Source organism: Nerophis lumbriciformis, linkage group LG01, assembly GCF_033978685.3.
Source record: "Nerophis lumbriciformis linkage group LG01, RoL_Nlum_v2.1, whole genome shotgun sequence".
Taxonomy (NCBI): Eukaryota; Metazoa; Chordata; class Actinopteri; order Syngnathiformes; family Syngnathidae; genus Nerophis; species Nerophis lumbriciformis.
In genome coordinates, this window is record NC_084548.2 from 62,838,093 (window position 1) to 62,852,953 (window position 14,861).

Here is a 14,861-nt window from a genome sequence, read left to right on the forward strand (position 1 = left end):
CAACATAACTACATCAGTAGGTACAATATATACACGTATGTACCAGTATTTAGTAATAAATATTTTTGTACTACAACATAACTACATAAGTAGGTACAATATATACACGTATGATACCAGTATTTAGTAATACATATTTTTTTACTGCAACATAACTACATCAGTAGATACAATATATACACATATGATATCAGTATTCAGTAATAAATATTTATTTCTACAACATAACTACATCAGTAGGTACAATATATACACGTATGATACCAGTATTTAGTAATAAATATTTCTTACTACAACATAACTTATCAGTAGGTACAATATATACACGTATGATACTAGTATTTAATAATAAATATTTTTTTTACTACATCATAACTACATCAGTAGGTACAATATATACACGTATGATACTAGTATTTAATAATAAATATTTTTTTTACTACATCATAACTACATCAGTAGGTACAACATATACACTTATGATACCAGTATTTAGTAATAAAAATTTTTTTACTGCAACATAACTACATCAGTAGATACAACATATACACTTATGATACCAGTATTTAGTAATTTTTTTTATTTTTTATTACAACTACATCAGTAGGTACAATATATACACATATGATACCAGTATTTAGTAATACATTTATTTTTACTACAACATAACTACATCAGTATGTAGAATATATACACATATAATACCAGTATTTAGTAATAAATATTTTTTTACTACAACTATATCGGTATGTAGAATATATATACACGTATGATACCATTATTTAGTAATAAATAGTTTTCTACTACAACATAACTACATCAGTAGGTACAATACATACACGTATGATACCAGTATTTAGTAATAAATATTTTTTTACTACAACATAACTACATCAGTAGGTAGAATATATACACATACTGCATGATACCAGTATTTAGTAATAAATATTTCTTACTACAATATAACTTATCAGTAGGTACAATATATACACGTATGTACCATTATTTGGTAATAAATATTTTGTTACTACAACATAACTACATAAGTAGGTACAATATATACACATATGATACCAGTATTTAGTAATAAAAATATTTTTTACTACAAAATAACTACATCAGTAGGTACAATATAAACACATATGATACCAGTATTTAGTAATAAATATTTTTTACTACAACATAACTACATCAGTAAGTACAATATATACACATATGATACCAGTATTTAGTAATACATATCTTTTACTACAACATAACTACATCAGTAAGTACAATTTATACACATATAATACCAATATTTAGTAAATATATTTTTTTTTACTACAACTACATCAGTAGGTACAATATATACACGTATGATACCAGTATTTTGCAATACATTTATTTTTACTACAATATATACACATATGATACCAGTATTTAGTAATAAATATTTTTTTACGACAACATAACTACATCAGTAGGTACAATACATACACATATGATACCAGTATTTAGTAATAAATCTTTTTTACTACAACATAAATACATCAGTAGGTACAATATATACACGTATGGTACCAGTATTTAGTAATATATATTTTTTTTTTACTACAACTACATCAGTTTCTGGCGTCTTCCTGGTCCTGTGTTGTTTGTTTTCACTTCTGCAGCGATGTAGTCGCTCAACCAGCCTCCGTTTGCCACACTCGCATTGTGGGCTCATTAAAGGAGCGCCACGAGTTTCATGATCAATCAAATAACACGACAGAGATGGACGGACTTGAAGACGACAGAAACGATATCTCTTTGTGTAAATATCTTGACAGATATGAGTATGAGTATGAATGTAAGTCAAGAAGGTGAGGCAGCAGCTCACACATTCTCATACTTTCTGTGACATGCAGGAAGAAATGATGTCTGGACTATAATCTACGTGAAGGAGCCTAGAATTGTTTTTATTTAAATGTTGACAATCTTTCAGGAGGAAACCTTACAATGTAAATCCACAAAGTGTTATAAAAGTGTATAAAATGGAGTAGATGAGTTATTGTGTCATATTTTGACCAATTGTATTTAGAAATAAAATGTTGATGCTCCTCTTAGACACACGTAATAAAGGTGTTTGATGTTTTTTAATGATAAATTAAACACAACATCAAACATTATGTCACTACTGGTCCCACCTTTCCTACAAAATCATGTAAATAAACAACTTAAAATCTTGTCCAGATGTTTACTGACATATAATATTCATCTTTAATTACTTTTACTGCACATGAATATCACCTACAGATATCACTTATCGGCCTAATCGATGACTAATAGTCGGTATCAGTATCGGTCCTGAAAAAATTTGGTCGATCTCTACTTTATTAACCTTGTATTAGTATAAAAGTAAACATTTGGCCTGTTCAACAGTAATATTGTACTTTTCAGAGAACATTGCTACAAAGTGTACCTACAAACCCCGTTTCCATATGAGTTGGGAAATTGTGTTAGATGTAAATATAAACAGAATACAATGATTTGCAAATCATTTTCAACCCATATTCAGTTGAATATGCTACAAAGACAACATATTTGATGTTTAAACTGATAACTTTTTTTGTTTTTGCAAATAATCATTAACTTTAGAATTTGATGCCAGCAACACGTGACAAAGAAGTTGGGAAAGGTGGCAATAAATACTGATAAAGTTGAGGAATGCTCATCAAACACTTATTTGGAACATCCCACAGGTGAACAGGCTAATTGGGAACAGGTGGGTGCTATGATTGCGTATAAAAGCAGCTTCCATGAAATGCTCAGTCATTCACAAACAAGGATGGGGCGAGGGTCAACACTTTGTCAACAAATGTGTGAGCAAATTGTCCAATAGTTTAAAAACAAAATTTCTCAACCAGCTATTGCAAGGGATTTTGGGATTTCACCATCTAGGGTCTGTAATATCATCAAAAGATTCAGAGAATTTGGAGAAATCACTGCACGTAAGCGGCTAAGCCCGTGACCTTGGATCCCTCAGGTGGTACGGCATCAAAAACCGACATCAGTGTGTAAAGGATATCACCACATGGGCTCAGGAACAGTTCAGAAAACCACTGTCGGTAACTACAGTTGGTCGCTACATCTGTAAGTGCAAGTTAAAACTCTACTATGCAATGCTAAAGCCATTTATCAACAACACCCAGAAACGCCGCTGACTTCGCTTGGCCCGAACTCATCTAAAATGGACTGATGCAAAGTGTAAAAGTTTTCTGTGGTCTGGCGAGTCCACATTTGAAATTTTTTTTGGAAACTGTGGACGTCGTGTCCCCCGAACCAAAGAGGAAAAGAACCATCCGGATTGTTATCGGCGCAAAGTTGAAAAGCCAGCATCTGTGATGGTATGGGGGTGTATTAGTGCCCAAGACATGGGTAACTTACACATCTATGAAGGCACCATTAACATACAGGTTTTGGAGCAACATTTGTTGCCATCCAAGCAACATTATCATGGACGCCCCTGCTTATTTCAGCAAGACAATGCCAAGCCACGTGTTACAACGGTTTTTATACCCAATCATGGCACCCACCTGTTCCCAATTAGCCTGTCCACATGTGGGATGTTCCAAATAAGTGTTTGACGAGCATTCCTCAACTTTCTCAGTCTTTTTTGCTCAATTGTGCCAGCTTTTTTGAAACATATTGCAGGCATCAAATTCCAAATGAGCTAATATTTGCAAAAATTAACAAAGTAGACAAGTTTGAGCGTTAAGTATCTTGTCTTTGCAGTCTATTCAATTGAATATAAGTTGAAAAGGATTTGCAAATCATTGTATTCTGTTTTTATTTACGAATTACACAACGTGCCAACTTCACTGGTATTGGGTTTTGGAAATGAGCTCGTGCCCAGCGAAGCCGGCGGCGTTTCTGGGTGTTGTTGATAAATGGCGTTCGCTTTTGCATAGTAGAGTTTTAACTTGCACTTACAGATGTAGCGTCCAACTGTAGTTGCTGACAGTGTTTTTTTTAAGTGTTCCTGAGCCCATGTGGTGATATCCTTTACACACTGATGTCGCTTTTTGATGAAGTGATTTCTCCAGATTCTCTGAACCTTTTGATGATGTTACGGACCGTTGATGGTGGAATCCCTAAATTCCTTGCAATAGCTCGTTGAGAAATGTTCTGGCCCAGCGAAGCCGGCGGTTTTTCTGGGTGTTGTTGATAAATGGCGTTCGCTTTTGCAGAGTAGAGTTTTAACTTGCACTTACAGATGTAGCGTCCAACTGTAGTTGCTGACAGTGTTTTTGTTAAGTGTTCCTGAGCCCATGTGGTGATATCCTTTACACACTGATGTCGCTTTTTGATGCAGTGATTTCTCCAGATTATCTGAACCTTTTGATGATGTTACGGACCGTTGATGGTGAAATCCCTAAATTCCTTGCAATAGCTCGTTGAGAAATGTTCTGGCCCAGCGAAGCCGGCGGTGTTTCTGGGTGTTGTTGATAAATGGTGTTCGCTTTTGCATAGTAGAGTTTTAACTTGCACTTACAGATGTAGTGTCCAACTGTAGTTGCTGACAGCATTTTTTGAAGTGTTCCTGAGCCCATGTGGTGATATCCTTTACACACTGATGTCGCTTTTTGATGAAGTGATTTCTCCAGATTCTCTGAACCTTTTGATGATGTTACGGACCGTTGATGGTGGAATCCCTAAATTCCTTGCAATAGCTCGTTGAGAAATGTTCTGGCCCAGCGAAGCCGGCGGTTTTTCTGGGTGTTGTTGATAAATGGCGTTCGCTTTTGCAGAGTAGAGTTTTAACTTGCACTTACAGATGTAGCGTCCAACTGTAGTTGCTGACAGTGTTTTTGTTAAGTGTTCCTGAGCCCATGTGGTGATATCCTTTACACACTGATGTCGCTTTTTGATGCAGTGATTTCTCCAGATTATCTGAACCTTTTGATGATGTTACGGACCGTTGATGGTGAAATCCCTAAATTCCTTGCAATAGCTCGTTGAGAAATGTTCTGGCCCAGCGAAGCCGGCTGTGTTTCTGGGTGTTGTTGATAAATGGCGTTCGCTTTTGCATAGTAGAGTTTTATCTTGCACTTACAGATGTAGCGTCCAACTGTAGTTACTGACAGTGTTTTTGAAGTGTTCCTGAGCCCATGTGGTGATATCCTTTACACACTGATGTCGCTTTTTGATGCAGTACCGCCTGAGGGATCGAAAGTCACAGTGATTTCTCCAGATTCTCTGAACCTTTTGATGATGTTACGGACCGTTGATGGTGGAATCCCTAAATTCCTTGCAATAGCTCGTTGAGAAATGTTCTGGCCCAGCGAAGCCGGCTGTGTTTCTGGGTGTTGTTGATAAATGGCGTTCGCTTTTGCATAGTAGAGTTTTAACTTGCACTTACAGATGTAGCGTCCAACTGTAGTTGCTGACAGCGTTTTTTGAAGTGTTCCTGAGCCCGTGTGGTGATATCCTTTACACACTGATGTCGCTTTTTGATGCAGTGATTTCTCCAGATTCTCTGAACCTTTTGATGATGTTACGGACCGTTGATGGTGAACTCCCTAAATTCCTTGCAATAACTCGTTGAGAAATGTTCTGGCCCAGCGAAGCCGGCTGTGTTTCTGGGTGTTGTTGATAAATGGCGTTCGCTTTTGCATAGTAGAGTTTTAACTTGCACTTACAGATGTAGCGTCCAACTGTAGTTACTGACAGTGTTTTTGAAGTGTTCCTGAGCCCATGTGGTGATATCCTTTACACACTGATGTCGCTTTTTGATGCAGTACCGCCTGAGGGATCGAAAGTCACAGTGATTTCTCCAGATTCTCTGAACCTTTTGATGATGTTACGGACCGTTGATGGTGAAATCCCTAAATTCCTTGCAATAGCTCGTTGAGAAATGTTCTGGCCCAGCGAAGCCGGCGGTGTTTCTGGGTGTTGTTGATAAATGGCGTTCGCTTTTGCATAGTAGAGAGTTAACTTGCACTTACAGATGTAGCGTCCAACTGTAGTTGCTGACAGTGTTTTTTTGAAGTGTTCCTGAGCCCATGTGGTGATATCCTTTACACACTGATGTCGCTTTTTGATGCAGTGATTTCTCCAGATTCTCTGAACCTTTTGATGATGTTGCGGACCGTTGATGGTGAAATCCCTAAATTCCTTGCAATAGCTCGTTGAGAAATGTTCTGGCCCAGCGAAGCCGACGACGTTTCTGGGTGTTGTTGATAAATGAGGTTCGCTTTTGCATAGTAGAGTTTTAACTTGCACTTACAGATGTAGCGTCCAACTGTAGTTGCTGACAGTGTTTTTTTGAAGTGTTCCTGAGCCCATGTGGTGATATCCTTTACACACTGATGTCGCTTTTTGATGCAGTGATTTCTTTTGATGATGTTACGGACCGTTGATGGTGAAATCCCTAAATTCCTTGCAATAGCTCGTTGAGAAATGTTCTGGCCCAGCGAACCCGGCGGTGTTTCTGGGTGTTGTTGATAAATGGCGTTCACTTTTGCATAGTAGAGTTTTAACTTGCACTTACAGATGTAGCGTCCAACTGTAGTTGCTGACAGTGTTTTTTTGTAGTGTTCCTGAGCCCATGTGGTGATATCCTTTACACACTGATGTCGCTTTTTGATGCAGTGAGTTCTCCAGATTCTCTGAACCTTTTGATGATGTTGCGGACCGTTGATGGTGGAATCCCTAAATTCCTTGCAATAGCTCGTTGAGAAATGTTCTGGCCCAGCGAAGCCGGCGGTGTTTCTGGGTGTTGTTGATAAATGGCGTTCGCTTTTGCAAAGTAGAGTTTGAACTTGCACTTACAGATGTAGCGTCCAACTGTAGTTGCTGACAGTGTTTTTTTGAAGTGTTCCTGAGCCCATGTGGTGATATCCTTTACACACTGATGTCGCTTTTTGATGCAGTGAGTTCTCCAGATTCTCTGAACCTTTTGATGATGTTACGGACCGTTGATGGTGGAATCCCTAAATTCCTTGCAATAGCTCGTTGAGAAATGTTCTGGCCCAGCGAAGCCGGCGGCGTTTCTGGGTGTTGTTGATAAATGGCGTTCGCTTTTGCATAGTAGAGTTTTAACATGCACTTACAGATGTAGCGTCCAACTGTAGTTGCTGACAGTGTTTTTTTGAAGTGTTCTTGAGCCCATGTGGTGATATCCTTTACACACGGATGTCGCTTTTTGATGCAGTGATTTCTCCAGATTCTCTGAACCTTTTGATGATGTTACGGACCGTTGATGGTGAAATCCCTAAATTCCTTGCAATAGCTCGTTGAGAAATGTTCTGGCCCAGCGAAGCCGGCGGTGTTTCTGGGTGTTGTTGATAAATGGCGTTCGCTTTTGCATAGTAGAGTTTTAACTTGCACTTACAGATGTAGCGTCCAACTGTAGTTGCTGACAGTGTTTTTTTGAAGTGTTCCTGAGCCCATGTGGCGATATCCTTTACACACTGATGTCGCTTTTTGATGCAGTGATTTCTCCAGATTCTCTGAACCTTTTGATGATGTTACGGACCGTTGATGGTGAAATCCCTAAATTCCTTGCAATAGCTCGTTGAGAAATGTTCTGGCCCAGCGAAGCCGGCGGCGTTTCTGGGTGTTGTTGATAAATGGCGTTCGCTTTTGAATAGTAGAGTTTTAACTTGCACTTACAGATGTAGCGTCCAACTATAGTTGCTGACAGTGTTTTTTTGAAGTGTTCCTGAGCCCATGTGGTGATATCCTTTACACACTGATGTCGCTTTTTGATGCAGTGATTTCTCCAGATTCTCTGAACCTTTTGATGATGTTACGGACCGTTGATGGTGGAATCCCTAAATTCCTTGCAATAGCTCGTTGAGAAATGTTCTGGCCCAGCGAAGCCGGCGGTGTTTCTGGGTGTTGTTGATAAATGGTGTTCACTTTTGCATAGTAGAGTTTGAACTTGCACTTACAGATGTAGCGTCCAACTGTAGTTGCTGACAGTGTTTTTTTTTAAGTGTTCCTGAGCCCATGTGGTGATATCCTTTACACACTGATGTCGCTTTTTGATGCAGTGATTTCTCCAGATTCTCTGAACCTTTTGATGATGTTACGGACCGTTGATGGTGGAATCCCTAAATTCCTTGCAATAGCTCGTTGAGAAATGTTCTGGCCCAGCGAAGCCGGCGGCGTTTCTGGGTGTTGTTGATAAATGGCGTTCGCTTTTGCATAGTAGAGTTCTAACTTGCACTTACAGATGTAGCGTCCAACTGTAGTTACTGACAGTGTTTTTTGAAGTGTTCCTGAGCCCATGTGGTGATATCCTTTACACACTGATGTCGCTTTTTGATGCAGTGATTTCTCCAGATTCTCTGAACCTTTTGATGATGTTACGGACCGTTGATGGTGAAATCCCTAAATTCCTTGCAATAGCTCGTTGAGAAATGTTCTGGCCCAGCGAAGCCGGCGGCGTTTCTGGGTGTTGTTGATGAATGGCGTTCGCTTTTGCATAGTAGAGTTTTAGCTTGCACTTACAGATGTAGCGTCCAAGTGTAGTTGCTGACAGTGTTTTTTTGAAGTGTTCCTGAGCCCATGTGGTGATATCCTTTACACACGGATGTCGCTTTTTGATGCAGTGATTTCTTTTGATGATGTTACGGACCGTTGATGGTGAAATCCCTGAATTCCTTGCAATAGCTCGTTGAGAAATGTTCTGGCCCAGCGAAGCTGGCGGTGTTTCTGGGTGTTGTTGATAAATGGCGTTCGCTTTTGCATAGTAGAGTTTTAACTTGCACTTACAGATATAGCGTCCAACTGTAGTTGCTGACAGTGTTTTTTTGAAGTGTTCCTGAGCCCATGTGGTGATATCCTTTACACACTGATGTCGCTTTTTGATGCAGTGATTTCTTTTGATAATGTTACGGACCGTTGATGGTGAAATCCCTAAATTCCTTGCAATAGCTCGTTGAGAAATGTTCTGGCCCAGCGAAGCTGGTGTTTCTGGGTGTTGTTGATAAATGGCGTTCGATTTTGCATAGTAGAGTTTTAACTTGCACTTACAGATGTAGCGTCCTACTGTAGTTGCTGACAGTGTTTTTTTGAAGTGTTCCTGAGCCCATGTGGTGATATCCTTTACACACTGATGTCGCTTTTTGATGCAGTGATTTCTTTTGATAATGTTACGGACCGTTGATGGTGAAATCCCTAAATTCCTTGCAATAGCTCGTTGAGAAATGTTCTGGCCCAGCGAAGCCGGCGGCGTTTCTGGGTGTTGTTGATGAATGGCTTTCGCTTTTGCATAGCAGAGTTTTAGCTTGCACTTACAGATGTAGCGTCCAAGTGTAGTTGCTGACAGTGTTTTTTTGAAGTGTTCCTGAGCCCATGTGGTGATATCCTTTACACACTGATGTCGCTTTTTGATGCAGTGATTTCTTTTGATGATGTTACGGACCGTTGATGGTGAAATCCCTGAATTCCTTGCAATAGCTCGTTGAGAAATGTTCTGGCCCAGCGAAGCTGGCGGTGTTTCTGGGTGTTGTTGATAAATGGCGTTCGCTTTTGCATAGTAGAGTTTTAACTTGCACTTACAGATATAGCGTCCAACTGTAGTTGCTGACAGTGTTTTTTTTAAGTGTTCCTGAGCCCATGTGGTGATATCCTTTACACACTGATGTCGCTTTTTGATGCAGTGATTTCTTTTGATAATGTTACGGACCGTTGATGGTGAAATCCCTAAATTCCTTGCAATAGCTCGTTGAGAAATGTTCTGGCCCAGCGAAGCTGGTGTTTCTGGGTGTTGTTGATAAATGGCGTTCGATTTTGCATAGTAGAGTTTTAACTTGCACTTACAGATGTAGCGTCCTACTTTAGTTGCTGACAGTGTTTTTTTTAAGTGTTCCTGAGCCCATGTGGTGATATCATTTACACACTGATGTCGCTTTTTGATGCAGTGATTTCTCCAGATTCTCTGAACCTTTTGATGATGTTACGGACCGTTGATGGTGAAATCCCTAAATTCCTTGCAATAGCTCGTTGAGAAATGTTCTGGCCCAGCGAAGCCGGCGGTGTTTCTGGGTGTTGTTGATAAATGGCGTTCGCTTTTGCATAGTAGAGTTTTAACTTCACTGGTTTTGGGGTTTGTAAGTGTGTTGAAGATCTGCGCAAAACTAAGCTAAGGTGTTTGTGTGCTGGCAGGTCCTGGAGAAGAACATGCGGCTGGAATGCAAGTGTCACGGCGTGTCGGGCTCCTGCACCACCAAAACCTGCTGGACCACCCTTCCCAAGTTCCGCCAGCTGGGCTACATTCTCAAGGAGAAATACGCCCAGGCGCTGCACGTGGAGGCGGTCAAAGCCAGCCGCAACAAGCGGCCCAAGTTCCTGAAGATCAAGAAGCCCTACTCGTACCGGAAGCCCTCCGACACAGACCTGGTGTACACGGACAAGTCGCCCAACTACTGCGAGGCAGACGCCGTGACGGGCAGCATGGGCACGCAGGGGCGCGCCTGCAACAAGACGGCGGCGCAACACGTGGGCGCCTGCGACCTGATGTGCTGCGGCCGCGGCTACAACACGCACCAGTACTCCCGCGTCTGGCAGTGCAACTGCAAGTTCTTGTGGTGCTGCTACGTCAGGTGCAACACCTGCAGCGAGAGGACCGAGGTGTACACGTGCAAGTGACCGTGTCTGAGTGGACCCCCCGGCTGCACGCGGAGCTTCTACCGAGCGTCGGATGTCGGCGCACGGGCACGTGGAATATTTAATAACTGTCGACTAGAGAATGGAGAACATTGGTATTAATTTATTTGACAAGAACTACTGATGTGGGGTCAACAAAAGAACTCAATGTTGGGAGGGTTAGTTTGTTCAAGGGATGAGTTTTTTTTTTCTTATTAACTTTTGACCCGCTTGCTGTACGTCTTCCTCACGTTTTGCTGCTAGTCCCGATTGTTTAGCGTCACAAACACTGGCACACGTTCCACTTCATAGAGTATATTTTGTAAGAGCCTATTTTTGTATGGATGTCTTATTTATATATGTTGCTTAATATTCCTTCAAGGGGACCTGCGTCTTTCTGGGATGCGATTTGTTATCCACAATCCTCATGCGAGACAAGAACGCACAGGTTTTTATTTTATTTTTTTTTATTTTATTTTTTCATTCTAAATCGTAAATAAACACTAGCAAAAGTCAGCTAACAATGGAGCCAATAGGAAACTTCTATTTTTGAGCCTGACTATAAGGAGGAGGATCTACAAGTTTTAGAAGCAGACAAACACTCAGCGTCATGTAGCACTATTGCTAAGTGCGAAAAAAAACTTTATAAAACAATCACTTACTGTACAATGTCCGCTCTCACTTACAATGCAATAAATCCACAAAGTGTTATAAAAGGGTATAACATGGAGTAGATGAGTTGTTGTGTCATATTTTGACCAATTTTATTTAGAAATAAAATTGTCGATGCTCCTTATAGACACACGTAATAAAGGTGTTTGATGTTTTTTGATAAATTAAAGGCAACATCAAACATTATGTCACCACTGGTCCCACCTTCACTATAATAATGTTAAAAGAACAACTTAAAGTCTTGTCTAGATGTTTACTGACATAATATTCGCACAAACACTAAGCGTCATCTAGCAGTATTGCTAAGCGCTAAGCAAGATATACAAACATAATAAAACAATCACTTACTGTACAATGTCTGCGCTCACAGGGATAAAGACTGATCAGATGTTTAAATATTCCCCTTTACATCAACAATTCAACATGTAGCAGTATTGCTAAGTGGTAAACAAGATATACAAACATAATAAAACAATCACTTACTGTACGATGTCCGCTCTCATTGGGATAAAGACTGATGGGATGTTTTATATATTCCCCTTTACATCAACAAGTCAGCATAGCCTCACAAAGGGTTAAAAAAAAGAAGTGTTTTTTCGTGTCTTTCTGGCCATCTCCGGGTCTAAGTTGGATGTCCAAGTTGACCAACTTGGTTTTTCTTTATTTGCATACTAAATCGTAAATAAACAGTAGCAAAAGTCAGCTAACAATGGAGCCAATAGGAAACTTCTATTTTTGAGCCTGAAAATAAGGAGGAGGATCTACAAGTTTTAGAAGCAGACAAACACTAAGCGTCATGTAGCACTATTGCTAAGTGCGAAAAAAAACTTTATAAAACAATCACTTACTGTACAATGTCCGCTCTCACTTACAATGCAATAAATCTACAAAGTGTTATAAAAGGGTATAACATGGAGTAGATGAGTTATTGTGTCATATTTTGACCAATTTAATAAAATTGGTCTATGCTCCTCTTAGACACACGTAATATAGGTGTTTGATGTTTTTTGATGATAAATTCCCACCTTTACTCTAATAATGTTAAAAGAACAACTTAAAGTCTTGTCCAGATGTTCACTGACATATAATTCCCGGATTTCCTAGAATTCCCAGTTTTTTAGGGACATTTTCCCCATTCAAAATGCATTGTCCATTTTTCAAACTCCCACAATTCCCACATTTTTCAACCGATTCAAACCATTCCACCTTTAACACATTCAATTAATCCTGGAAATTCATTTTTACACGTTCAAAAAATTTCCAGGAATTCCTGTTTTTTTCTAACCTTATTTCCAAAGTTTTTTTAGTGTGATGACTCCTTTCAGATTTTTCAACCTATTTTAACCGTTCCACTGTCTAAACATTCCTCTTAGTCAGGAAAATAAACCAAGTTGGTTTAAGAACTTGAAAAATTACCTTTTTTCCTGAAATTCCGTAATACCATTTCTCAATTAAAAAACTGTTACTCCTTCAACATTTCTTGACCAATTTAAATGATTCCAACACCAACAAATTCAGCTCATTCAGGACATTCATGCTCCTAATCATTTTTTTTTTAAATCCCAATTTTTCCGAGTTGTACATATTCCCACATTTTTCAACCTATTCAAACCATTCCACCTTCAACACATTCAATTAATCCTGGAAATTCAAACAATCATTTATACATGTTCAAAAAATTTCCGGAATTCCTGTTTTTTTTCTAACCTTATTTCCAATCTTTTTTTAGTGTGATGACTCCTTTCACATTTTTCAACCTATTTGAACAGTTACTGTGTCAAAACATTCCTCTTAGTCAGAAAGGGTTAAAAAAAAAAAGAGTTTTTTTTCGTGTCTTTCTGGCCATCCCCGGGTCTAAGTTGGATGTCCAAGTTGACCAACTTGGTTTTTCTTTATTTGCATACTAAATCGTAAATAAACAGTACCAAAAGTCAGCTAACAGTGGAGCAAATAGGAAACTTCTATTTTTGAGCCTGAATATAAGGAGGAGGATCTACAAGTTTTAGAAGCAGACAAACACTAAGCGTCATGTAGCACTATTGCGAAGTGCGAGAAAAACTTTATAAAACAATCACTTACTGTACAATGTCCGCTCTCACTTACAATGCAATAAATCCACACAGTGTTATAAAAGGGTATAACATGGAGTAGATGAGTTGTTGTGTCATATTTTGACCAATTTTATTTAGAAATAAAATTGTCGATTACCCTTATAGACACACGTAATTAAGGTGTTTGATGTTTTTTGATGATAAATTAAAGGGAACATCAAACATTATGTCACTACTGGTCCCACCTTCACTATAATAATGTTAAAAGAACAACTTAAAGTCTTGTCTAGATGTTTACTGACATATAATATTCGCACAAACACTAAGTGTCATCTAGCAGTATTGCTAAGTGCTAAGCAAGATATACAAACATGATAAAACAATCACTTACTCTACAATGTCTGCGCTCACAGGGATAAAGACTGATGAGATGTTTAAATCTTCCCCTTTACATCAACAATTCATCATGTAGCATTATTGCTAAGTGGTAAACAAGATATACAAACATAATAAAACAATCACTTACTGTACAATGTCCGCTCTCATTGGAATAAAGACTGATGGGATGTTTTATATCTTCCCCTTTACATCAACAAATCATCATAGCCTTACAAAGGGTTAAAAAAAAATTGTGTCTTTCTGGCCATCTCCGGGTCTAAGTTGGATGTCCAAGTTGACCAACTTGGTTTTTCTTTATTTGCATACTAAATCGTAAATAAACAGTAGCAAAAGTCAGCTAACAATGGAGCCAATAGGAAACTTCTATTTTTGAGCCTGAAAATAAGGAGGAGGATCTACAAGTTTTAGAAGCAGACAAACACTAAGCGTCATGTAGCACTATTGCTAAGTGCGAAAAAAAACTTTTATAAAACAATCACTTACTGTACAATGTCCGCTCTCACTTACAATGCAATAAATCTACAAAGTGTTATAAAAGGGTATAACATGGAGTAGATGAGTTATTGTGTCATATTTTGACCAATTTAATAAAATTGGTCTATGCTCCTCTTAGACACACGTAATATAGGTGTTTGATGTTTTTTGATGATAAATTCCCACCTTTACTCTAATAATGTTAAAAGAACAACTTAAAGTCTTGTCCAGACGTTCACTGACATATAATTCCCGGATTTCCTAGAATTCCCAGTTTTTTAGGGACATTTTCCCCATTCAAAATGCATTGTCCATTTTCAAACTCCCACAATTCCCACATTTTTCAACCGATTCAAACCATTCCACCTTTAACACATTCAATTAATCCTGGAAATTCATTTTTACACGTTCAAAAAATTTCCAGGAATTCCTGTTTTTTTCTAACCTTATTTCCAATCTTTTTTTAGTGTGATGACTCCTTTCAGATTTTTCAACCTATTTGAACCGTTCCACTGTCTAAACATTCCTCTTAGTCAGGAAAATAAACCAAGTTGGTTTAAGAACTTGAAAAATTCCCTTTTTTCCTGAAATTCCGTAATACCATTTCTCAATTAAAAAACTGTTACTCCTTCAACATTTCTTGAC

General features: G+C 38.7%; 1 protein-coding gene across 1 annotated transcript in view; it reads left to right on the forward strand.

The window, feature by feature from the left end:
* The window catches only part of LOC133570838 (protein Wnt-7a-like), a 71,198-nt gene extending 58,407 nt beyond the window's left edge, over positions 1–12,791 (forward strand). Inside the window, exon 4 of the mRNA XM_061923583.1 lies at positions 10,141–12,791. Within this exon, the coding sequence (XP_061779567.1) occupies positions 10,141–10,623 (483 nt within the window). The 3' untranslated portion in view covers positions 10,624–12,791. The remainder of the gene's footprint in view (positions 1–10,140) is intronic.
* The last annotated feature ends 2,070 nt before the right edge of the window (positions 12,792–14,861 follow it).